This window comes from Callorhinchus milii, unplaced genomic scaffold (genome assembly GCF_018977255.1).
Source record: "Callorhinchus milii isolate IMCB2004 unplaced genomic scaffold, IMCB_Cmil_1.0 Scaffold2, whole genome shotgun sequence".
Taxonomy (NCBI): Eukaryota; Metazoa; Chordata; class Chondrichthyes; order Chimaeriformes; family Callorhinchidae; genus Callorhinchus; species Callorhinchus milii.
This window is the reverse complement of record NW_024704743.1, coordinates 4,262,232-4,288,019: the sequence shown is the minus strand read 5'-3', so window position 1 is coordinate 4,288,019 and position 25,788 is coordinate 4,262,232. Positions and strand designations below refer to the sequence as shown.

The 25,788-nt window shown below is 42.5% G+C and overlaps 1 protein-coding gene and 1 non-coding gene across 3 annotated transcripts in view; both read left to right on the top strand.

Moving 5' to 3' along the window:
* Positions 1 to 25,788, top strand: part of wdr37 (WD repeat domain 37) — a 65,909-nt gene that overhangs the window by 8,148 nt on the left and 31,973 nt on the right. The window contains exons 3-6 of one of the 2 annotated variants that reach the window (XM_042346292.1): positions 15,197 to 15,293; positions 17,844 to 17,939; positions 19,954 to 20,018; positions 20,442 to 20,516. In XM_042346292.1, coding sequence (XP_042202226.1) covers positions 15,197 to 15,293; positions 17,844 to 17,939; positions 19,954 to 20,018; positions 20,442 to 20,516 — 333 coding nt within the window. The remainder of the gene's footprint in view (positions 1 to 15,196; positions 15,294 to 17,843; positions 17,940 to 19,953; positions 20,019 to 20,441; positions 20,517 to 25,788) is intronic. The other variant, XM_042346300.1, reaches the window with a different exon arrangement.
* Positions 23,936 to 24,007, top strand: trnag-ccc. The gene has a single exon. It is a non-coding gene; the product is annotated as a tRNA-Gly (tRNA).

Sequence of the window (25,788 nt, the reverse complement as noted above, 5' to 3'; positions counted from 1 at the left end):
CCAACTCCACTGACTTCCCATCACACAGAGGATGCAGTTCAAGATCCTGGTCCTCACCTTCAAAGCCCTCCACGGTCTTGCTCCCCCACTACCACTCCGACCTCCTAACCCCCTATCACCCTGTTCGCTCCCTCCGCTCAGCGGGCTCTGGCCTACTTCTTCGACCGTGCTTTCGATCTCCCTGCTTTCCCCCCACTGCCCTCCCTCCTCACACACCCCGACCCTCAGCTCGGGGGCGTAACCCTGTCTGTCCAGCGCCTTGGGACGTCCTCCCGATGTGAAAGGCGCCTTACAAATGTAATTTTGTTGTGGTGGTGGTTGTGCTATTTTTACAACTTCCAAAATGGTAAGAGTTATTATACCTGTGAGACGCAGTACACCAATTTCAATATTAAGCATTTTGTCAACGGTAAAGCCAGCCCAACTGTGGATAACTAATGTTATGTAGAATTGTCGCGAAGTCTTTGAAGTTACCTTGTCTTGCCACTTTAGATGGTACATAAGAAGCGCCTGACGATGTCTGGTGAAACGGGCGAGTGCGTACCGGTGGACAGATTAGAAATCCTGACCAAATTGGAAAGTCTGTTCGAGTAGCATTGCTGAACATTCACACTTAACAGACTTCCAGCTGCATCAGTGAATTCATTAACCAAGAACATGGTGGGCTATGGCTGTCGAAGTTGATACACTACACTGCAAGCATTCAAAAAGGAGTTGGTTAAACATCTTTGCTATAAGCAAATTTAGGAACTTGGGGAAAGGACAGGAAAAATGAGCTAAATAAATAGATTACGGCGAGTGTTACAGTCAAGTCCCAAAGTCTTGTAAACAAGTATAACACTTCCAGCAGGGATTTTTTAAAAAAACCAATTAGGAATGACGCAGATATGATAAGCTGAATCGCCTCCTTTCTATGCTGAAAATTTCTGTTTCAAACGTTTGTGATTTCTTACCTCTCTGGAGAGGTAAAAGAGGATTAGTTTTATCTTTATGTGACTAATTTTTTATGGAAAAAAGTCAACCCTAACCCCTAACCCTTCTCTTCAGATTCCTCCCCCTCCCCCCCCCCCCCCCCATCTCCTGATTTTCATTTTGAAGATTGAAACTAAACTTTGGTCCACAATTAACAGTCTCTCAGATAACATTGATCGTTCACTTCATGGCTGTTTGTGTGACATTGCAGTGCACAAATAGACTTGAAAGGACACAGTCACTACACTTGACAGTAAATCTGGTGAAGGCGCCTTGAGATATGTCCTCCTGATCTGACAGACGCTATATTAAATGCAAGGATTATTACTGTCAGAAATGATTCATTATTGTAGTGGCTGATTTCTTATGCAGGAACATATCGCTAACTCCGATTGTATTTCTCCCAATGCCTCAGCGAGTTAATTTAATATTTAATTTAACATAGGCTGGGGAGGTGTGCGCTGATGTCGTAGTGCCTTAGGTTAGGGAGGAGAAACATTATCCAAGATTTATAGTTCTGACATGATCCAGAGAGCCCTGCTGGAGGGGTTATATTAGTTCAGAACAGGTTCGGATGTGACTGCGAAACCCGCTGTAATCGAATAGGCAGCTGCCAAGGCTCAAAGATTTACAGAGAATGTGCAGCACGGAAATTCGCCATTAATCCCAACCAGTGCATGTGGGTGGCCACGTAGGTCAAGGTTATTTTGTTTTCTGCATGTCCCTACCCCACTCACATACCATTTCTTCCCAACCTCCTGACATATTAGGTTAAATCCTCTGCTCTGCGGCAGCCCTGGCTATTTTTCCAGCGAGAGGATTGGTGCCAGCACTGATCGTGTGCAGCCCTTCATTCCATCCAGCTCAGTCCTGCCCCAGAACTGGTCACGATGTCCTAAGAATCTCAACTGTACCATCTCTTCAGCCACTAATTTATCTTCCGAATCTGCCTGTCATTATATTGAACGGCACATGGCACAAGGAGTAATCCTGACTTTACAGCCTTGAGGTCCTGTACCTTAATCTGTTCTTAATTCCTTGCCAGACATTTGCTTTGCACATGCGTGGAGCTCCCTCTGCAGGATCTGGAACCCACTCTTTGCTGCAGCATTAGTTCCCACATGAACTACAATTAATGGCTCCCTCTCTCTCCAAAATCATCAGTGCCCGCTGTTACATCCTGCACCCTGGCACCAGGGAGGCAAGAGAATTTGTGATTCACAATTTCATCTACAGAAAAGCTTCTCTATTCCCCTTATTATCCCACAAATACACAGTCAATTTACTTTACAGTCTATTCTGCAAAGCGCTTTGAGACGTCTAGAAGACGTGAAAAAGCGCTACATCAAGTGGAAGGATTATTATTATTATGGAGTCTCCTATTATCCCCGCATTTCTGACTTTCGCTCGCTGACTTGCCCTCTCGGAAGCCACTTGCTCCATGGTGCCATGGAATTTTTCTAATGGAGTTGTGTAGCTCTGGTTAGAGCACTCACCTCGCAAGCGAGAGGACCTGGGTTTGATCCCCAGGCAGGGCGAAACATTGGGCAAGTTTCCTTACTCCACACGCCTCTGTTTACCGAGCAGCAAGTAGGAACCCGGTTATTAGTCGATTGGTGGATAATAATAATAATAATAATAATAATCCTTGCATTTGATATAGCGCTTTTCACGTCGGGAGGACGTCCCAAAGCGCTTCACAGAACACACTGTAAAGTGAATTGACTGCATATTTGTGGGCGAACGCGGCAGCCAATTGCGCACAGCAATGTCCCACAAACAGTTGTAGATTGAAAATGACCAATTTAATTATTGTTTTTAGTTTTGGAGGGATTATTATTAGGCTCTGTGTGGAGTAAGGAAACTTGCCCAAGGTTTCGCCCTCTGCCTGGAATTGAACTCAGGATTGCTTTTCAGGGGGTAATAATCCCTTTTAAAAAAAGATACTACTAATAATTTGGTCACTGTTTGTGGGACACTGCTGTGCGCAATTGGCTGCCGTGTTTTGCCCGCAAAATATACAGTCAATTCACTGCATGTCCCTACCCCGCTCTGAAAATATTCTGTGAAGCGCTTTGAGACGTCTCGAAGACGTGATAAGGCGCTATATCAAATGGTTGGATTATTATTATTATAAATAATAATCCTTGCATTTGACATAGCCGCCGATTGCACGTAAATAAAAGATAAGGCCATCAGACATAGTTGATGGCACTGCATTCTGTTGAACCTATTGGCTGACACTAGATGGCAGTGCGAAGGAACAAACGGCAGAATATTTCCGATTTCACGGCGTTGCGAATCGCTTGCGCCCGTCTGCAAAACAGTGCGGCTTTCCGCTGCTGAATGTTGACAAGCACCGGGGCTCTCTCGTTCAGCTACCGTTACCGCCTTCTCACCTCAGGCACCGACCACATCTGTCTGCACGCTCTACCTCACGGAGCTAGCACGGCTCAGTTGGCAGCATTCGCATTCATCTGTGAGTTTAAGGTTGCGGGTTCAAGCTTCACGTCGAGACTCTGAGCTCACAGTCACGCCTGACACTCCGTTGCAGCGCTGGGGGTGGGGGGGTCCGTGATGGGGGGCTGCTTTGGGGGAGGTATCATCCTTTGGGTGAGATGTTAACCCAAGGCCCTGGCTGCCTGTTCAGGTGGACAATAAACCATCCAGAGACACTATTAATAATAATAACCCTTGCATTTGATATAGAGCCTAATCATTTCTTTGAGACTCCTCAAAGCGCTTCACAAAATATACTGTAAAGTGAATTGACTGTATTTTTTGTGGGCGAAACACGACGACCAAATGCTCGTAGCAGCGTCCCACAGGTAGGGGATTGAATGACCAAATTATTATTATCTTGAAGGAATTATTACCCCCGGAAAAGCGATCGCCAATCGACTAACAACCGGGTTCCTAACTTACTGCTGGGTAAACAGAGGCGCGTGGAGTAAGGCAACTTGCCCAAGGTTTCGCCCTGCCCGGGAATAGAATCCACGTCCTCTCGCTTGCGAGACGAGCGCTATAACCACCGAGCTACAGGACTCCATTGGAAAAGAAGGGATTTTCTTTTGGTGTGCTGGCCAATAATCCTCCAGATAAAATTTGGTCATTCACCTTGTGGCTGTTTGTGGGACACGGCATAGCAAAAATTGGTTAGAAATTAAAACATAGAAACACGAGTAGGCTGTTTCCAGCCCCTTGAACCTGTTCCGCCATTTTAAGAGATCACGGCTGATCTGTACCTCAAGTCCAACAACCTGCCCTTGGCCCATATCCCTTCATATCCTGACCTAACAAATATCTCTCTACTTCCGTCTTGAGAATGTGAATGGATCCAGCATCCACAGCCTTTTGGGCGCGAGAGTTTGAGGGTTCTGTGATCGCCTGCCAAAATACAGCTTTTGCAACAGTAAATCATGTGAAGTGCTTTTGAGACATTTCAGCAATATATCTTTAATTTCCAAAGAAGGTACTCCCTTGATACAGGAGTCACTGAAGTAGACCGCTGTATTTTATTTTATTCAGCTCATTGTGATTAATGTGAGCCGCCCACTTGAGGGTCACATGAGGGTCTAAATGAATGAGAGTCAGAAATTAGATTAAATGAGAGTCAGAAATTAGATTACCAACTTTTATTATCGTCGTTCTCGCTTTAACCTGCCTTCTCCTGTTTCAGGCTTTCTCTCTGACTCAGATTGTTTGGATATTTAATTTTGACAGATGATTCTCCTTCAGTGTGTAAGCAGGCTGTCTCACATTAATAAGAACTGGGACTAGTCTGGAGCTGCAAGCTTTATTCAGCATAAGAGAGGCTCTTGTGAGTTGCAGGCTGCTTTTACCTCTACCTTGACGTTCCTTCCCTCCTGGAGAAATGGAACAGGTCTGGAAAAGTAGCATTTGTTTATATCCTACATGGGCGAAAATCACATCACTCCTCAAACCAACTCCTCTTAGTGATGGCAGGACAGAAGCTCCAGCTCAACACACTACCTGATTGCTCGTATGTACCCTGAGATCCTGTTTGGTGGTGTTTTCCTGCCGAAAGACAGTATCCGATGCCACTTAAGGCAACAACTTGCACTCCCGGCATATAGGATAACATCTTGAAACACTCTATATAGAGTAAAGTCTTGAAGTACTTCATAGAGTAAAGTTTAGAGGCAAGTTTCCTGAGTCCACACGCCTCTGCTTACTTAGCAGTAAGTAGGAACCTGGTTGTTAGTAGATTGGCAAATCGCTTTCTGGGGGTAATAATCCCTTGAAAATAAAAAAAAACGGTCACTCAATCCACGACTGCTTATGGGACGCTGCCACATTTCTCCCACAAAATATACAGTCAATTCATTTTCCAGTATATTCTGTGAAGCGCTATTTTGTAGATGTCACCCTCCTGTACCATCCGAAGGATGGCTATTTAGGCTAGGAAGGTTATTTGCTCAATATAAATGGTTTAGGAAAAGTGATCTAAATCCTGGAATGCCCCATTGATCCACCTGAAAGCACAAGTCACAAGAGGAGAAGGATAAACCTATTAAGGCTTCGGAACATAACAAAAACACATCCTTAAAGTGAGTATCGTGCTGAACACATTAATCATATCAAAGCACAAGGAAGGATTAGATGCAGTGTTAAATGTACAAGAGCATGTTTTCCATATTCAGTAAGATTTTTTGCTCAAATATTCAGGATCGCTAGTGCGCTGACACCAAAGGGATTGATCGTAAAAGCAAATACCAATAGGCTACATAAGGACATGCAGCCCATGTACTTGTGGAGTCCTGTAGCTCAGTGGTTAGAGCGCTCGCTTTGCAAGCGAGAGACCCGAGTTCAATTCCAGGCAGAGGGCGAAACCTTGGGCAAGTTTCCTTACTCCACACAAAGCCTAATAATAATCCCTCCAAAACCAAAAACAATAATAAATTGGTAATTTTCAATCTACGACTGTTTGTGGGACATTGCTGTGCGCAATTGGCTGCCGCGTTCGCCCACAAATATACAGTCAATTCACTTTACAGTGTGTTCTGTGAAGCGCTTTGGGACGTCCTCCCGATGTGAAAAGCGCTATATCAAATGCAAGTATTATTATATTATTACTACACAGCTTAAAAGAAGGAGACATCATTCTAACGATAAAGATATTTACAAGAAAAAGAAAAAAAAGTCCAGGAACTCGTCAGTCCAAGAGAAGAGGGTCCAGAGGCGAATTATCAGATGTGATGAGCTAGCAATAGGTCCACCCCCACCCTCCCTCCCTACCCCCCTCCCAGTAAACCCAGTTTACGTCAAGTTCCCGCACAAGTCACAGGATAAGGAAGGAGACCACTGGGATGCATACATCTGATCAGTATTACATTTTAACCACTGACAAGAATTTCTACGACGACGACAACGTACAATGACCCGTTACATATTCAGTGGAGTGACAAGTAAAGCAAAGTCCTTTATTAATATTTTCCCTGGGCGCTGGCTGGGATATTGATGGCATAACCACTTAAACAGTGATAGTGTTAATCTCGGGTCAAGTTATTTGGAGTGTACTGTATTATTATTCGGCAATTGAACAGTTATTTGTTTGACTTAAAGCACCATCAACGCTTGGCCTTGGACTTATTTTGCAATGATATTAAATCCAAAGCCTGGGTGTGTTAGGTCATTTCTTTATTAGCGGCTCAGACGTTGAGTACTCCAGCCACATATTGGCTTGCTTCCCAGTGTCCTTTTTATACTTCCTGCTTTCACTTCATTGGTTTTTAAATCGTCCGTTATTCTTAAAGAGATATCCCACATTTGTTTGGTTTGACTGAAAGCCCTCGCTGTTAACACAAGTCTTGGATGCTAGTGCGCCAGAATTTGTTTGCGTTACAATTGCTCACCTTCTTGACTCGGAGTTACTCGTCCTTCCATAAAATGTAATGTCATTTATTTGTGATAATTTATACTGCTTATGCCCAGTATGTTTTGCACCGAATCTTTGCAAATTGCAATACCGTATCTCTTAGCTAACATTACTCAGAATATCAGCATCATCAACGTAACTTATTTAACCATAATTTGCATAGCTGAGCGCCAGTTAAAAGCGTGTAGAAACTCGTGTCCGGGTGTGTAAGTGTAATAAAGCACGGATCAGGAAAGGGCCATTTGTCCCATCAAGTCCTTCCACAGTCACACGACCCTATTCCATGCAGAGGAACCTAGGAAAGGGAGGAAAATAGAAGGAGGCTATTCACCCCATTGAGCCTATTCCACCCGTTCATTTAATCGTAGCAGATCCTGTAATCCCGATGGCTTTTATAGCTGTTTGTTCCCCGTAAAATCTCCCAACCAAAGTATTTGAAATTTACTCTGACCTCCTTGAGAGAGATTGTACAGATGAATTTCCTGATTCTCAGAGATATTGAGTCAGTAATTGCAGAATTACCGATGTGTAATGAGCAACGGAGTTGTACCGTAAAGCAGTTGACAGTTTTTTCCAGATTTCGTAAAGAAGTGGAAAAATGACACCGGTGATAGTGTTGGCACTCATGTTTATTAGACCGAGTTGTTGACCCTGCAGCTTTAATTTTCCACAAAAGATTTCTATCCCTTTTCTTGACCTCCCCCCAAAATCCATTTGTTCAGTTTGGACCAGTACCAGGGAGGCATGTGACTCATTACATTTATTTTAAATTGTTGAGCTTGTTATATTGCAAGTTTCTTTTTTGACTGTCCTGTCTGAGCAGCGGGTTCTGTGGGTTTGGTATAGATAACTTAGACTCTGGTAAACTTTGGGATAATAAACTTTAATTTATGACTTACACGGATTGAACATAAGACTGTTGGTCACCACCACAATGGGTACATTTATGCATTTATAATGTTAATTGTTGAAGTCTTTTTAAACATCATTAAAAAGATGGGCATTTGCTGCAGTAGAACCGATTTATTGAGCTTTTCAATGCGTCTACTTTTCATGGCTAAATATGGTTATCAGCTCTGAGTGCAAAATGCCGGTCTATATAAAACCAGAGGTGCTCCTATTTCGTACCTCCTGAATGCTCTTATTATTTTTTGTTGCTAGGGAGACCTTTACTTTCTTTCAACCACATGATTCACTGGCTCGGAAAGAAAAGAGGAGTGTAGTGTTTGTTAATTGCTGTTTCCATAAGTGTTTACATATCTCATTGACAGGATAGAGAACAGTTAATTGGAGTTTGACTTAAACCTTTGTTCAGCGACTGCTACGCTGGGGGCATAATGCTCTTTTGTAGATTGTAGAAGAGAAGTGGGGGAGATCTCTTTGCTGAAAATGAAGGCAAAGGAGTCTGTGTGAGAGGCAAGCACATCACATTATTTGGAAGTTTTCTTGCCGGTTGGCTATGAGAACTAACTGCGCCTGTTCCTACATTCGGATTAATTTTTAGCAACGAGGTGATCTGATTATGGAGGTAAGTAACAAACGGCAATTTTTATTCACGATAAAGAACAGGACCTAATGTTACCAGATGTAGTAGTAGTGCGGTTTGCTTCTTGTTTTTAAAGAGTAATTTAATCCTTGCATTTAGTAGTAGTTTTGATGTAGATTATCTCCATATTCTCAAATGGGTACGGTGTAAAGGGATGGGTCTCAAAGTTCCTTGGGGGTCCAGAATTTCTATTGGTCTTAGCCTTGAGTCTTAAAACTTCACGTTTGTGCAGAATTTTGAAACAAAATCTTGAATTCAGTCTTTTTGGAAGCTCGATTTCTCTGGAAAATATATGGAGTGAATTGAAGAATTTTCCAGACTTCTGCAGGTGTCTGAGGTTCAGATAATAATAATAATCCTTGCATTTGATATAGCGTTTTTCACGTCGGGAGGACGTCCCAAAGCGCTTCACAGAACACACTGTAAAGTGAATTAACTGTATATTTGTGGGCGAACGCGGCAGCCAATTGCGCACAGCAATGTCCACAAACAGTCGTAGATTGAAAATGACCAATTTATTATTGTTTTTGGTTTTTGGAGGGATTATTATTAGGCTCTGTGTGGAGTAAGGAAACTTGCCCAAGGTTTCGCCCTCTGCCTGGAACTGAACTCGGGTCTCTCACTTGCAAAGCGAGTGCTCTAACCACTGAGCTACAGGACTCCAGATGTTTAAGGGGATTTTGTTTTAAGAAGTCCAGTTGAGAAAATGTAATTTGTGATTTTGCAACATAAAGGGCACTTTAACCACACTTCAAATTAAAATCCAGAACAAGTTTTGCTCCAAATGGGCTTTGGAATAGTTTACGTTGTTCGTGCAAATCTTTGCAATTTGTTGTGCTTTTGGGAAAGATGTTAAGTAAGCTCTTGGTGTTTCTTTAATGTGACCTTGATATTTGATTCAAAACATGTGACCCAGAGGTGCACTGGAGCAGAACAGCCAAATTAGTTTCAACTAATTCTCATGGGTTGCTGTGACCTACATGGGGTTCCCTGGAGGAGACTAAGTTTACCTCCCGAGGTGACTTTTCCGGCTTAAGGCGTCATTTTCCTGATGAGCAATTGTTAACCCTCCCTCTCTCTCTTTCCCCCCCAACCCCGCGTTTATTTCTGAAACCTTACCTCAAATTTCTCTCTGCTGGTTTGGGGAATGTGGGCTGGATATTTACATCCATCAGAAATACTCTGGATGAAACCCACTCATGACGAGTGCAATACAGACACAGTTTTGTAGTGAATCAAAATCAATTTCAGCCTTAATCGAGCAAACTACGTTCCCTCAAGAAATAATGTGCACAGTATCACCGCGAGATCTCTTGACGATGAGTTCTGATTGTAAAGCCATTGGGATAGATTGAGTTGCATCTTTTTTGTTTTCCCATTATCAAGGCACGAGGAAAAGCATTGCTATGTTTTGGTGATCAGTGAAGGATAGATCTTTTGATTATGACATGCCCCTGGTGCTTCTCAAAAAAGAAAACAGGTTTGTTTGCTTCACGTTGGGACTTGAGCTTGTAGTACAAGCTAATAGCATTCGTAGAGGTACCGTGCTTTGGACGAGATAGAAACTCCTGAGGCAGAAAGTTGTGCATTGAAACCCTAGCCACGTCAGGACTGATCTCGTCCAGACCGATACCCCAGTGCAGTGCTGGGGGAAAGCTGCAATGTCAGCGGTGCCTCCTTTGGACTTGTCCCACAGATAAATTAGGATCTTTAACGTCCACCTGAACAAGTAGACCTGTCCCTGGTTTAACGTCTTGTTCAGGTTGGACGTTACAGATCCCGCAGTACTATTTGAAAAGAGAAGGGAGTTTCTCCTGGTGTTCTGGCCAACAAATAGAATTGCTCATTCACTTCAAGGCTGTTTGTGGGATATTGTTGTGCGCAGATAAGCTGCCGCGTTGTTCACAAAATGCACAGTCATTGCATTTTACAGTCTGTCCTGTGAAGTGCTTAATGACGTACTCCTGACGTGAGTGAGAGGTGCTATTATCAAATGTATGGGTGATCAATAATCCTCCATGGCTGATTGTAGGATATTGGTGGTATCGAAAATGGCTGCTGCTTTGGCTCATGCAGTCACCGTGTTTGACAGTAATTGCTGTAAAATACTTTTGAGATGTTTTGACGTGCTAGAGTGCCTGTAAAAATGCAAGCGCTTTCTTTGGTAAATTTCCAGAATCGCTTGTAGCAACCCGCTTATTTCTTTTTGGCCGTTGGGCGCTTTAGTTATCGTGCGCTGAATAATATTTTGGTCAGCTGCAAATGCCCATTTTTTTTTTCACACATCAGCTTCAGGAATTTGTTAGACTGCTTTCGCCTTTGCAATCTGGCCCCGAGGTGGACTTGAGAAAACATCCAAAGAAAGTTGCAGCTAAACCGAATGAAGCACTCCCAAACTGCTTCAGCACTGAATAAGAGGACTGCGACATTTTAAAAAGACGTATCTTGTCCGCTGTTTTCTGAAGAAACCCGAACAAAGACCAGAACTATTGTTTCGGTTGCTGAGAGAGTCCTGTAGCTCAGTAGTTAGAGCGAGCGGGAGGACCTGGGTTCGATGTTCGATGGGCGAAATGTTGGGCAAGTTTCCTTACTCCACACGCCTGTTTACCCAGCAGTGAGTAGGAACCCGGTTGTTAGTTGGTTGGCGGATCGCTTTTCTGGGGATAATAATCCCTCAAAAAAGCAATGATAATTTGGTCACTCAATCCACGACTGTTTGTGGGGACGCTGCTGCGTTTCGCCCACAAAATATACAGTCAGTTCACTTTACAGTCTATTCTGTGAAGCGCTTTGAGACATCCAGAAGACGTGAAAAGCGCTACATCAAACGCAAGGATTATTATTATTATATGTAGACGAGAGGGAGAGAGAGAGAAGAATTAAAAATTAACGGCTTGACAATTCTATGATTTTTTTAGCAATCTGACACTTGCTGTGCTCTGTGAGGTTGATTTCCCTTTTTTGTCTAACAGTGTTTTAGTTTTATTTTGCCCAACTGAGCGAATAGGACGCTAACCTGCGCCCAGATTTCTGCGAGTCCTGCTTCATACCTACAGCAGCATAGGCTGACTTCATTACTTTTAAAATTGGTATTTCATTTTACGGCTGTTTGTGCGACATTGTTGAGCGTAAATTGGCTGCTGCGGTTATGATCTCTGCAGTCGCTACACTTCACCGTAACCCCTGCGAAGCGCTTTGAGACGTCCTCCTGATGTGAAACGTGTGCTATTAAAGGCTAGAATTTGTAGTAATAAGCTTTTATCATTAATTCCCAAGGCTTCCTCTTTTGGTGACGATTATATCACATCACGTTGTGAGTTGAAGGCCCTGGGCCTTTCACTCTGAATGTTTATGCCATTTATTGGAGGAAAATCCCACTTGGGTCTAGATCTATTTTTGTAGCATTTATGGAGCATCCAGACTTTTAGAAAATGATTGAATTTATTGTTTGAAGTTGATTTTCTCCGGTTCACAAAAGAACTTGCAGAATATCAGCTTGAAAATTAAGGCAATATTTAACAATTTGCCAAATTCGGGATGCTTTGAGATGCCACATAGAAATAGAATAAATCTAGAGCCAGGCAGGGCAATTTCTCCTTCATGTCTTTTAGCTGCCCTGCTCGCTGTTCATATTAATAAAAAGGTTGTGTCTTTGTATATTGACTGACTCTCCTAACTATACGATGGCAATCCTCGTATTTGATATATATGTGTGTGTGCGTGTGTGGATTTGTGTAGTCTGTGCATGTGTGAGTGAGTGAGAGAGAGAGAGATCTGACAATGTGCTTTGTTGTGCGGTGTTCGCAATATCTTCTCTTCAAGGGGTAGATCCAATACTTGCATAAAATCAGATTGCATCTTAATTTGTACTGGCGTTTTATTACTCTGGGGCCTGTGCCTAATTTCAGTCGCTCTGGTTTGTCAATGAAGTGCGGCACTGTAGTTTAGGCTGCAAAGTTATCAAAACCTTATAAAATATTTATCCATTGGCAGCACCATGGGAGCTCGATTGGCACAGCCCTGCATTGTGTTACGCGAGCAGCAGTGTCTTGTGTAACATGGCTGGGAATGGTATTTGTGGTGCCCGCTGTACGTGAGAACTGAAAAAGGCACATAAAGATGTTCCCATGTCTTACCTCCCACCCAGAACCAGATGGCTCCTGAATCTGAGTGTAATTTGCTACCCAACACGGTAACTCATCGGTAATCTTCGCTGATGACTGCTATTTCCAAGGTTATCAAAAGGCTAAAACACCTTAAATATTAATTAACCTGGCTAATACCTTTCCAGACCGCTCAACCATTAAAATTGTGAGGAAGATGAAAATCATTAAAGTCCTCCCAAGACCTGCACACTACAAAACCCTGGATCCGTTATGCCAGAGTTCTCTCCGTGTTCAACTTGATACTACAGGGTGGTTTTTTTTTGAGGGAAGGGAGGACCAAATGCATTATAACTAATCTTCAGGGTCTTTTTTTTTTAACTAATCCTTTTCTCTCAGTTCTTTGTTGCTTTTGTTTAAACGTTAAAATTGCTTTTCTTTCCACTTGTCAGCTCTCTCCTTTCTCTCCTCAGTCCATTGACGCATACTGACGTACGGTTTCAAAGATAATGATAATCCTTGCATTCTTTCCATTATTTGAAATATAGCGTAAAGGACAGTATGTTAAGAATTGTCAACTGTTCTAGTTTTCAAACATTCAGAAAGGAACTGTGAAGATGTTCAACTATCAGCATTGTGGCTTTAAAACTTTTCCTTAATACTAACTATATATATATATATATATATATGATGGGATCAATCTGTGGGTACATGCATTATTGATATACATACATATACTTATACTATCGTCAATTAGACCTAATATCCACAGATGTAAATACAAGGTTGACTAAAATTTAGCGTTACCCAATTAAATTCTACACTTGGAAACAAAGGGACTGTGTGATATCATAAATGTCAAATGTCAGTAGTCCGGTGGTCAGACTTGGACGCATGTGAAACACAAGCTTTTTATTCGTATAAACTTGTATTAATATAAAATAAACTCTGTTGCCAAATTGCATGCTTTCGATGTAGGGAGGGAACCTTCCGCAACCCACGTTAATAGCCAAGAGCAATAGAGAAGAATATTTTGGGGTAAAACAAATTCTAGTTGTCAGTTATTTGTGAATGAAAAGAAACGTGGCATTTTTCTCCCTGTTATCCTGGCTGATTTTCCCCCTCCAAATCCAAATGTATCTCGCCATTTAAATTGGCTGCTCATACAATATCAAATTACATTTGTAAAGCGCCTTTCATGACGGGAGGATGTCCCAAGGTGCTGAACAGTCAGGGATTAGGACCCGAGCGGGGAGGGAGAGGTGGGGGACGGGGCGGAGGGAGGTGGGGATGGAGGGCAGAGAGGGTAGGAGAGTGGCCGAAGGCACGGTCGAAGGGAGGGTCTTGAGATGTCTCATCCCGTTGTTTGAGACGTTGCTAGTGTAGGTGAGGTGTTTTGTTTACCTGAGTAACATTCGATTCATTTCTTATCCATTGTCTTAAGTGAAGCCCTTTCAGACATTTATTTTACATGACAGCGCTAACTGACGATTGTGGTACAAATGCTGTTATGCTCGAAGGGCTATATCGTGGAGCCCCGTTATAACAGAGGGACGCAGAATTTCCCAACCAGTGCTACTGTCTTCCCTGTGCACATGCGTAGAAAGAGTTGTTACTAAAAGAAAACTGAGTCCTCTGTCTTTTTTTGTTCCCCCTGGTCACCTTGGATGTTATTTCATCCCAAATCACCCCGCAATATTACTCTGGTTGCCCACCTCATTGTTGGTTTTATAAGTGTTGCACGTGCACGTTTGCAGTAAAAGATCATTTGATGTAAATTTGTAGAATCTCCGTGAATTATATTTCCTTTTGTATACTTCCTCCTTGGCTGATGAGCTGTCATTTCCATCTGCCCTTCCTGCCATGTCAGCATATGTTTGTCAGCCTGGTTCAGTTGGTAGCACTCTCAGCTCTGTGTCAGAAGATTGTGGGTTCAAGCCCCCACCACCTCAGTAATAATAATAAAAAATAATCCTTGCATTTGAAATAGCCCTTTTCACGTCTTCTAGACATCTCAAATCGCTTCACAGAGCATATTGTAAAGTGAATTGACTGTATATTTGTGGGCGAAACACAACAGCCAATTGCGCACAGCAGTGTCCCACAAACAGTCACGGATTGAAGTGACCAACTATATTATTATTTTTTTTCCTCGAGGGATTATTATCAGGCATGTGGAGTAAGGAAACTTCCCCAAGGTTTCGCCCCCTGCCGGGAATCGAACCCAGGTCTCTCGCTTGCGAGGCGAGTGCTCGAACCACTGAGCTACAGAACTCCAGAACTTTGAATTCACAGTCCAAGCTGACGCTCCAATCCAGTGCAAGGGGTGGATTTCATTTTTGAAGGTGCCATCTTTCAAATAAGACGATAAAACAAGGTCCAGTCTGCCTGTTCAGCTGACACTATTCGAAAATCCAAATGTCCTCCAGAAACAAATGGTCGTTCACTGTTTGGTTGATGGTGGAACATTACCATGCACAAATCAGTTGCTGCATTTATCCATAAATAATCACTACACATTAGAATTAAAACGATGCGTCTTTGACAGGAAAAAAAAAGGCTGGTGAGGTGAGGTTTTGAACAGCTTGATCTGTTAAATATTGCTTCAACGAGTAACCAGAAAATGTACGACTATTTTTAATTCACTTTCTCCTTGTCTGTCTGTCTTGCCTCTAGGATTCCAAACTGCCACCATCGATTCGGCAAACTTTGCTGGAACTATTTGGGCAGATTGAACGAGAATTTGAGAATCTGTACATCGAAAATTTAGAATGTAAGTGACCGACGTACGCAGGCATTTTTAACACCTTCACTCGAAAGACAACTTGGTAAAATGTGGGAAACCTCAGGATCTTATAAACCTTGGCTTCTAAATTCTTCTAAATATGTTGGGCAACATCTTATTATTCCATTGTGATTTACTGCAAGAAATAAGGCTGTGTTGTATTTTGTGTATGTATGCTCTGACCCTACCCACGTGAAGGGTGCTATACAAAAGCAAGTTGTTGTTATTTTGTTGATGCGTGTACAAGGGCAAAGGGAATATAGAATATTTGGGAGAGGGAATTCAGAGGAGTGGGAGCTCATGTGGAGGATAAACACCGACACAGACTCGTTGGACTGATTGGCCTACTTCTGTGCTGTAATACTATCTGTAATTGTACATATTTATTGAACAATTTATCGTTAATTTTTTTTTGGGGGGGGTGGGCCGGGTATCTGAACACACACGGAAATCCATCACCATGCGTGAGAGTATCCAAACTGGACTGCTGAAAGCTCCTCACGGGTGTGGAAATGTTGTCTTGTTTTGAATGGAGTCTACACTTTCTACTCCCGAGCGAACCACGCTGCTCACCGCGTCTGGACAGTATTAGGTGGAGTTTGTCAGGAGCCGATGGGGATTGGCGATTCAATGGTGAGCTGCGCCGTTTTAGCTGCTTAGCGTACTCTGACATCAACAACTTGCATTTACATAGCGCCCTTCACACGGGGTAGCATCCCGGAGCGCCGTAACTTTGCTGTTGTTGTTGTTGTAGCAGAGTACACTCAGCCGCTAACACTGCGCAGAGTGCCATGGCGAAGACTGACAAATTTTGCTAAATTTGGCTTGCAATACTCTACCTTTCAGGCCTTTGGCTTGCATGGTTAACAGGAACTGAGTAGCAAGGATAGTAATGGCCAGGTCCTGCTTACAATCCAGACCAGTTGGCCCGACATTAGCGCGGTCCTAGAGAACTGGGGACCTGCCAGGCACAGGGCGTTTCATTATAAATTATCAGATGCAGAAGCTGCAGTATTTAAGTAGTTGAACTTGTGAAATTCTGTGAACATGTTTCTGACAAGATATAGTTTGTAGTGAAAACCCGGTTAGTTTTATCAGTTATGTTGGGATTTATCTCGCTATGTATGCAAAGTAACTGCTTTATGTGTTTTTTTTCTTCATTGGGCTTCTTAATGATTTTGTACAAAGAAACCTTTGCAAAAAGTTAAGCCTCCTATTTATTTTGTGACGAATGGTAAGTGGTACAGTACTGAAAACATACACAAGATACTTTTATACATCCTGCCACTGCTGCGAATGTTTTGCTTACTTCTAATTAGCTGAAGGCAACAACAACAAGATTTCATTTATAGAGCGCCTTTCACGTCGGGAGGACGTCCCAAGGCGCTGGACAGTTGGGTCAGGACCCGAGCAGGGGGGATATGGTCAGGGTGAGGGGAGGGAAGGGAGGGAGCGAGGAGGGGGTAGAGAGTCGAGAGGTGAGCCGAAGGCACGGTCAAAGAGAAAGTTCGTGAGACCGGCCTTGAAGGAGGAAAGGGAGGAAGCGGCGAAGGCACTGTGGGATGGAGTTCCAGAGCCGAGGGGCTGAGAGGCTGAAGGCCCGGCCACCGATGGTAGGGCGGTTGGGGCGGGGGACGTGGAGCAGACCGGAGCCAGAGGAACGGAGGGTACGGGCAGGTAAGTAGGGGGATAGTTGGTCGGAAAGGAGGATGAGGATCTTGAATTCGATCCTCTGGGGGATGGGAAGGGTGGAGGCGTGGAGGCGAGCGAGGGTGGGAGTGATGTGGTCGCGAAGGCATGTTACAGCAGTTCAAGATGCTGCTTAGTATTGATGCACGTGTTAAGCAGAGAGCGGTAATTGAATTTCCCACAGCTCAGGGGATTTCACCAATGCATGATGAAAGTGTAAGGACAGGTGAGGATTTATGCCAGTGCTGTAACACCCTGGGTAAATCGTGTGAAAAGCAGAGAAATTAAACTTCAAGATGCGTCTCACAGTAGGGCAGGCAGCAACAGCTGTTAACGAAGAGAATACACAGAGAGTCGATGAACTGATCCACAAAGATTGACGATTCACTCAACGTGAGTTGAGTGAGAGTTTCGGTATCAGTCGCCATACCGTAGAGGTGATTGTTGGTAACTCTAAAGTTTGTGCTCCGTGTTTTCACCGAAGATTAACCGTGTTTCACTAGGAAACCAGAAAGGCCATTTGCGCATCATTTTACCGTAACGCATTCTGGCCCTGGTTCCACATTGTCCCAAGGGTGTAGATCGTGATGGTGGCTTTGCAGAAAAATAACTGCACCGGCGAATTTCAAAACTCTTTTGTGTCTATGTTAGGGTTTGTAAGTTTTGAATTAAAGAATCTTGAGAAGATGGAAAGGAGGCATAACTTTTGGGGACACTTGTTGGACAATTGGCATCGCAGTATTTCACATCAGGTTTAAATGCAGTCCCAAATTAAAATCTACTTAGTCTAATGTTATAGATCGTGTCATGAAAAGTACACTGTTTTTCCTTCCCTCTTATGTTTTGCAGTGCGGAGAGAAATTGAGACTTTGAATGATCGCCTGGCAGCTGAAGGGCAAACTGTAGATGGGGGAGATCTAAGCAAAGGGCCGTTGAAGGCAAAAGGTTAATCTTTTTGATTGATTTACCGCATCCCATATATATATATATATATGAGAGTGACTGAACTTACATTTACGTTATTTACCCGTCAATCTTTTTTAAACAATAGATTACAAATTTGACTGCATGTTATGAATTGAGTGATTCAATATATGATAATTGCATAGCTTTTGAGCTTACTACATTTGCTGCAATATTTCAGTACACAGAATATCAGTTTGGATAAAGCAGCAGCTATTGGACATCAAGCGTGAATGTATCGGTGCAGATTGGAACAAACTGGTTGAATCGCATGCCAGTTCACCACCAAACTGTTGGCCCTTTTACCGGGGAACCTTCCTCTAAAGGCAAGCTGCGAGACCTAATTAGCAAGAGTTCCATTTGCCTCTCTTTGGCCCGAGCCATTACTCCTGCTGCACCAGGAATATCATTTCTATCTGCTATTAAATGGGAATTTTGGAGTTCCAAGAATCCCTTTTCCTTGGAAGGGGTGAGGTTGGGTGGGATGGTCCAAGCTGTACCTCCTGAACGGCAGGCAGCCATGCATTTAGATTTTGGTGCAATCGTACCTCCATCCGTGAAGTCACTGTGAACATTACTTCCTTCACACTTCCCCCAAAAGCAATCAGCTCTGGATGCCTTTTGATTAAGAAGAAGAGGGGCCTCATTACCTCTCATCTCAAATAGCCTTTTTTTTAACCATTGGTTATGACTGTAGGATGAAGTTCCAAAGGGTAGGGGCAGAGAGGCTGAAGGCCCGGCCACCGATGGTGGGGCGGGCAAGGCAGGGGACGTGGAGCAGGCCACAACCTGAGGAGCGGAGGCAGCGGACGTGTTGATGATGGGTTTAGCAAGGCTGTAGAAGGCCTTGAAGGCGAGGGCGAGGATTTTGAACTCTATCCTCTGGAGCATTGGCAACCAGTGGAGCCGGGTGAGTGTGGGGGTGATGGGGGTCACGGAGCCTGGTGCAGGAGAGGGCACGAGCTCCAGAGTTCTGGATGATCTGCAGCCGTGGAGGGAAGAGTTGGGAAGGTCGACAAACAGGGAGTTGGCGTAGTCGAGCCTAGATGTGATAAATACACGGATGAGGCTCGAGGGAGAGACAATGGCGGAGCCGGGCAAGATTGAGGAGGTGGGAGAAGGGAGAGCAGGTCATTGCTCGGATGTAAGATAGAAAGGATAGTTGAGGGTCAAACAAGACTCCAAGGTTCTGGACTGGCTCAGTAGTGTGGAATGCTCAAACACTCAATTTTCAGCAATGTCACTTCCTATATTTTTTTTATTGTGTTTTAAATGTAGTTTTATTGTAATTAAGTAAAAAATGTAATGTGATTTTACCTTTGCATTTTGAAACGCCAACACTGTTGGTAATGACGTTAAATGCAGTTTATTAACCATCAGAATTTTATGTCTGATGTTGTGACGTGAAAACTTCTCCTGAACGGTCTCCTTCACTGATGCTGTGCGCGATTACTTGCCTGCAAACAGGTGCATCTTTCCGCAACATCGATAAAACTTGCGTCGCACACTGTTCAAGCGCGTCGGGAGCCCAAACCGTATTCAGAGGAAATAGTGCCGAAGAGGAAATAGTCCTTTATGATGCGAAGCACGATGCTGTTAGACAAATGTGCGAATTCACGTCGCTTTAAACTTTTATTTAGAAAGCAAGAGAGAGAAAAAAAAATTCTTTAACCATTGCTGAATTATTTGCAGTGCCGGGTTTTTAAAAAGGTGCATCGGAGCAGAAGGACACACGTTTTATGCGAATCGCTGTCTTTCCCCGCGCACCAAATACACATCTGCTTTTTAGGAATTGGCTTCTTCAGCCATAACAGTTGCTGCAAGTAATCCGACCAGCTCGACTTGAGAGGAAAGTGACGCGCTTCAACTCTCGTTTTTATTTTTCCCTCCCGCCGTTAAGGCTCTGAAATGAATTTTAGCTTTGCTTCGAAAAGCGCTGGATGTGCGTCCAGCTCCCATCACCCAGCTGATGATGGTTCTGTTTACATTTGTGCAGCCAGCCACAGTACCAGTCAGTTATCTCAGAAACTGAAGACCACTTACAAGGCATCCACCAGCAAGGTAACACTGTTGCTCTGTATCCTCTCGAAGAGTTTAATATTTCATCTTATTTTTAAAACCGTAGAAGCTTTTACGCATCAATATTGAATTGTTCTCTTAAGTTTTTAATCTCTGATTGATGCTGCATGAAGAATTTCTGGATTGAAAGGAAATACGAATTAACATTAAATGGTCGGAATGAAGATATTTTTCATGAAAGCTTAAAAAGTTTGGGGTGGGGGTGGGTTGGGGGGGTGTTTCGGCATTTTTTTTTTCTTTTTTCTTTTTGCGTGTGAAATATTTATCACGTATACTCGGGAGGTGGCTTGAACCAAATACGCTGTGCTTTGTTAGTCTGGAAATAGTAGCCGTTTTATAGAGATGTGTGATATTCCAACCAAGCCAGCAACACAACCTCAGCCTTCTCTTCTGCTTACGATGTAGAGGTCAAATTCTTTCCAAGGTGGACCACGCAACTTCAACGTAGGAAGTTGGGAGTTATGGGGTGGAGACTCTTGGGTAATCGCTTTGTATTCCAACGAAGCAATCTGCATGTTGCATCATGAGCAGTAGCGATGACCGAGGCTGCCTCCGCGCACTTCAAAAATTTGTTTTCCTTTGTGCCGTGAAAATGCTTTGGATTGAGCTATGACGCAGTTATACTACGTCGGTAACCTTGTGAGTATTCGGGAACCCGATTAACAATTGAATCTGCCTGGTTTTGAAGGTTTGATCTCTTTTTCAGTCTTTTTCTTCTCTGCGGAAATCACAAATCGACAGTGGGAGGAAGGGGGAAAAAAACTGGCTAAGCTGACGATACCTTTCAAAGTGTTTGGTGTTAATTGTCTGATAATGGTGTGCTCTCTTTTTACTAATCCCAAATCTGTGCTTGGAATACCTATAAAAACAATCGCACAATTGAATTGCATTTCGATTCAAGAAATGCACGGACAAAAGCCTGGTCGATATGTTTTCTGCTCTGCTAGAAAATTCTTATCGTCTTTTCCTCTGTATAATTAAAATATGGGCATGGTCTGCCTGTGTTTGTTTCAAACGCTTGATGTAATTTGAATGATTGGGATTACTAATAGCTTGTCCCAAACTGCGAGGCACAGTGAATTAAAACTTTACATTCTGACCTCTGGAAACTGGGGTCCCATCTGACCCAGACAAATGGGATGACAATATCTGGTCTGATAATTGCATGAAAATGGATTTCAGGCATCTCTAACCCAGCGTCCCTTAGAGGCAAGTCCACAGCAGAAGCTACACCTAATTTCGAGGCAGCTCATTTGCATTCGTGTTGTGTTATAGAAAATTAATTTGGTTTGGACATTGAGTATGTTTTTGTGTGCCCGGGTAGTGGCATGGCATTAGCCAAATCAAGGGAGCTTTCAGGGCAAAGAAATAGCTGTGTGAACTGGTGCTGTGTGAAGGGAATGAAAGGCGCCCTCTTTTATCACAAGACCTCTGGAATATAAAAAGTAAGGAGGTGCTTCTACACTCGTACAGAGTGCAAGGCGTAACCTTAAAATCAGAACCGACTCAGAAATGAGGCCGGGGAAGCATTTGTTCACACAGAGGCGGGTGAAGACGTGGAATGATCTGCCCCATTCCAGCTGTGGAGGTAGAATCAATGTAGTGTTCAAACAGAAATTGGTAGCTCCTTGGGTAGTAAAGGTTTGGAGAAAGTACTGGGCAGTGGGATTAATAACTCTGCCCACATCTAATAAACCGGTGGAACAGGCTTGATGATCTGAGTGGCTGAATCTGTGAATGGCCTCTTCCTATTCCTGTTTTCCTAAGTAAAGTGAATGTTCGGTAGGTTATGTGACATTCAATTTGTGCCAGCAACTTTTCTTTCAAACGGTGGTGGGGTGGCGGTGGGGGGAGAGAGAAAGATATGGTCCCTTAACACAGAGTACATGGAACCTAAATTAATAAATCTGCCTCCTCGAGATTAATTTTAAAAGGATTGTTGTAAAATGTTAAGTTGATCGACAGCTATGTAGTTCACTAACAGTACAGAAGAAGCTAAGTTGTCCAAACTTGAAGCTAAGTTGTCCAACAGACCTTGTAGATGCGTGCATGCAACTTGCCGCTGCTGATAGAGAGCCGATTAGCAATAATTATAAATATTCACGTGTATCGTGTGTGTGTGTGTGTATGTACGTGGTGCGTGAGTGTGTATTGTAGACTTTTGTTCCAGTTTCAAAGCCCAACTTAAGGCCTATATTTCCAACTGTGCCACCCTCACCTTCAACTTTTTTTTTTACCCCTTTCTCCCTGAGTGGGATTAGTTCGAACATGTAGGAATGGCTCTCGTCCAGTGTGATTTTTAAAGGACTGATCATTTTTCACTGAAAACATCTCATGCATTTGTCTTCTTTCTGCAGTGCCTGATGTTGCCATACAGTGGTAGTGTTGACCTGTGGGTGTGTGAGAGAGAGAGAGTGTTTCTGGCTTTGGTCTTCTCCCCCCTTTCCCACATCTCTGTACTAAGATATCAAGTTTAACGATAAAAGGTGTTTTTCATCCACTAGACAGCTGATTGATCAGTCCCTATTTTGTGCAATGTGTAGGCTTCAACATATCCTCATTGTTGTAAAGCTCCTGATCTAATTTTCAGGGTCTAATTTCTTTTAAACAGAGTCAAATGTGACGAGAGAAAATCTTAAAATGAATAGCAACAAATTAACACATTAATTTGTATATCGGGTTTTTAAATTCGAAGTATCCCATCATTAGTCTCACCGAACTTAGTATCTCACCACTGATCCCAATCCCCCCCCGTCCCCCACGTCTCCCTCCCCACTCGGGTCCAAATTCCTGACAGTTCAGAGCCTTGGGACTTCTCAGAAATTATAGTTTTAACTTGAGACTTATTCCCCCCTCCCCAAAAAAAACTTATTTTACATTTAATCCATTCAATTTCTTTTAAAATTACTGTCAATTGAAGCCACTATCTTTGCTACTGAAAACTGACATGCAGCATCAAATAACACTTGAATGCTGAGTGTGTGTATTTTAACTAATTGACTAATTCACATGAAGGTCTTTCAAATGGTTTGTTGGTCCCTTTATGTATTTTTAATGAACGGATAATTTTCCGTATCCATTTATTGCCAGTGCCCTTTGCCTTTCTAACACGAGACTTGTGCTTTTAACTGCTGCACTTGTGGACCGTTTTGTTGTTCTAATAAAAAGAATGCTTTCAGCATGAGCTGGTCATTTCGGGCAAACTTTTTGTGAATCTTGTATGTAATAACACTGTTTTTTCGAGAAAAAAAATCTGTTTAATAGTGGAAAATAACATTCAATTGGTATCTTTTCTGTGAATTATCTTCTACAGGTTACCCCAAGTCAGCAATCGTAGAATTTTCTTTTAATATTTTTGCTTATTACTAGAAATACAATGGAATTATAAAACAGTTGGACATGTTAAGGTATCAAGATTTAGCTGAAGCTGCCTTGATACAAAGCCTGTCTGTTTATTCCATGAAATCAGCATGTGAAATCTGAAATGCCTAAAGCATTAAAAAAAAATTTAAACTGCACTGTTGAAGAATTCAAGATTAATAACCAATTATTAATGAAATAAGTAGTGAATATTTAATGAATACGCAAGATCACAGTAGCGTGAAATTGAGGCTAGACTGCTTGATTGAAGGACAAGACGGCTGCCTTGAGTTAATCAGAGAAGCAGCTGACTGCATCGGCTGGACATTTGTTATGGCTGGTCAATCAATTTTGATTTTATCGAAATTTGGTTGTTGAAAGTGTGAAAATCAGGGAATCGTATATTTAATTCTTATGTGCGGTTTCTGAATAAACCACTGTCTTAGGAGCTTGCAGTGACTACCTCCTCGAAACCCACATTTTGGCAGATAAAAAAGTAAGGTTTTCGGACTTCATATCCCAGACAGCAGCTGAATTGGAGTCTTGTAGCTCAGTGGTTAGAGCACTCGTCTCCCAAGCGAGAGACCTGGGTTCGATTCCCGGCAGGGTGAAACCTTGGGCAAGTTTCCCTACTCCACACGCCTCTGGTTACCCAGCAGTAAGTAGGAACCCGGTTGTTAGTCGATTGGCGGATCGCTTTTCCGGGGGTAATATTCCTTTTAAAAAATAATAATAAATCGGTCACTTCGATCAATGCACGACTGTTTGTGGGACGCTGCTGTGCACAATTGGCTGCCGCGGTTTGCCCACAAACTATACAGTTAATTCACTTTACAGTATATCCTGTGAAGCGCTTTGAGATGCCTTGAAGATGTGATAAGGAGCTACATCAAATCCCAGGATTATTATTATATAATTGGGCTTATATGCTTGGGGTTGTTTCTGTGTTGTTGGTGTATTTCTGCCTTTACACACTGCATTGATGTGCCTCTCAGTTTGTCTGTGCAGTTTTTCAGGCAGCTGAACCAGCGTTAAATATCAACATTGACTGACTGAGTAAAGCTCCCCTTTTTTTTTAGATTTTGTATTCCCCCAAATAAAATCAATCAATCAATTCTCAATATTTATTGAGAAAAACATTTTTGGCATTTATTCAGCGAATATTAATGAATGTGAAAAATGTGCTCTAGGTTTGTAAATTATTGGAAATTTACAACAAGACATTTCCATTTCCAAGAACATTCAAAAGTTGGGCCTATTTCATAAGCTTTTAAGTAAAATGCATTGATTGAGATTCAGGAATTTATTGAGTAAAGTCGGAGTCTCGTGTTTCAGTTAATGTAAACATCTAATGGTTCATCTGTACATCATTCCATTGTAACAACTTGCATTTATATCACATCGATTACATAACAGAGCTTTTCAAAGCAACTTAACACTTGAAAGCAATGACACTGAATTAGGGCGATATGGTTGCACTTTGTGTCTTAAAATCATTTGAAGAAATAATAATAATAATCCTTGCATTTGATACAGAGCTTTTCACATCTTCTAGATTTCTCAAAGCGCTTCACAGAATATGCTGTAAAGTGACTTGACTGTATGTCTGTGGGCGAAACGCGGCAGCCGATTGCGCACAGCAGGGTCCCCACAAACAGTCATGGATTGAAAATGACAAATTTATTATTGTTTTCTTTTTTGGAGGGATTATTGTTAGCCAGGAACTCAACTGTCATTAAAGAAAAATGCAGGTTCTACAATTTTTTTTGTGCTGCTGCCACTCGATCCTCTAATTCTGATCAGAAGCAAAAAAAACAAGCAGAGCTACACATTGTGCATATTTGGCAGTGTTTAACATTCAGCAATAACTCCAATCCCCTTTTCATCACCTGCCTGAACAATGTGGCTTTGCAATCCTTTGGTTACTTTGATTTTATATGGTGTATAACACAGAACTATGGTGGTGAGATGCAGTAGTAAAGAGGTATTCAATTGCAGTTTCTGTGTAAGCACCATGCAGAACTGTTATTAATTTCACCGAACTCCTCTGAAAGGCCAAATATATCCAGTGGCAATTCTTCCTGATTGTCTTTTTGTAGCTGTGACTGTTCAACTGATTAATTTCAAGTTCTGCTTCAGGGCGTGAGTGTACTCGGAATATATCAAAGTTTTTTTTTAGAAAATACTAGCCCCTGAAGTAATTCCTTGTCACAGGTCCCGACACTGACGAAGGTATTTTGGACATCCAAACATATTCTCGTGTGAATCTGTCTCAAACTATTTATCAAGGGGAACTGAACTTTTTGGCGCAAAACAGTGCAAATCGCTGTTGAAAACCAGTAACGTTTTCTGAATAAATTAATCCGTGTCTGAGATGAGGTTGGCTGGCTTC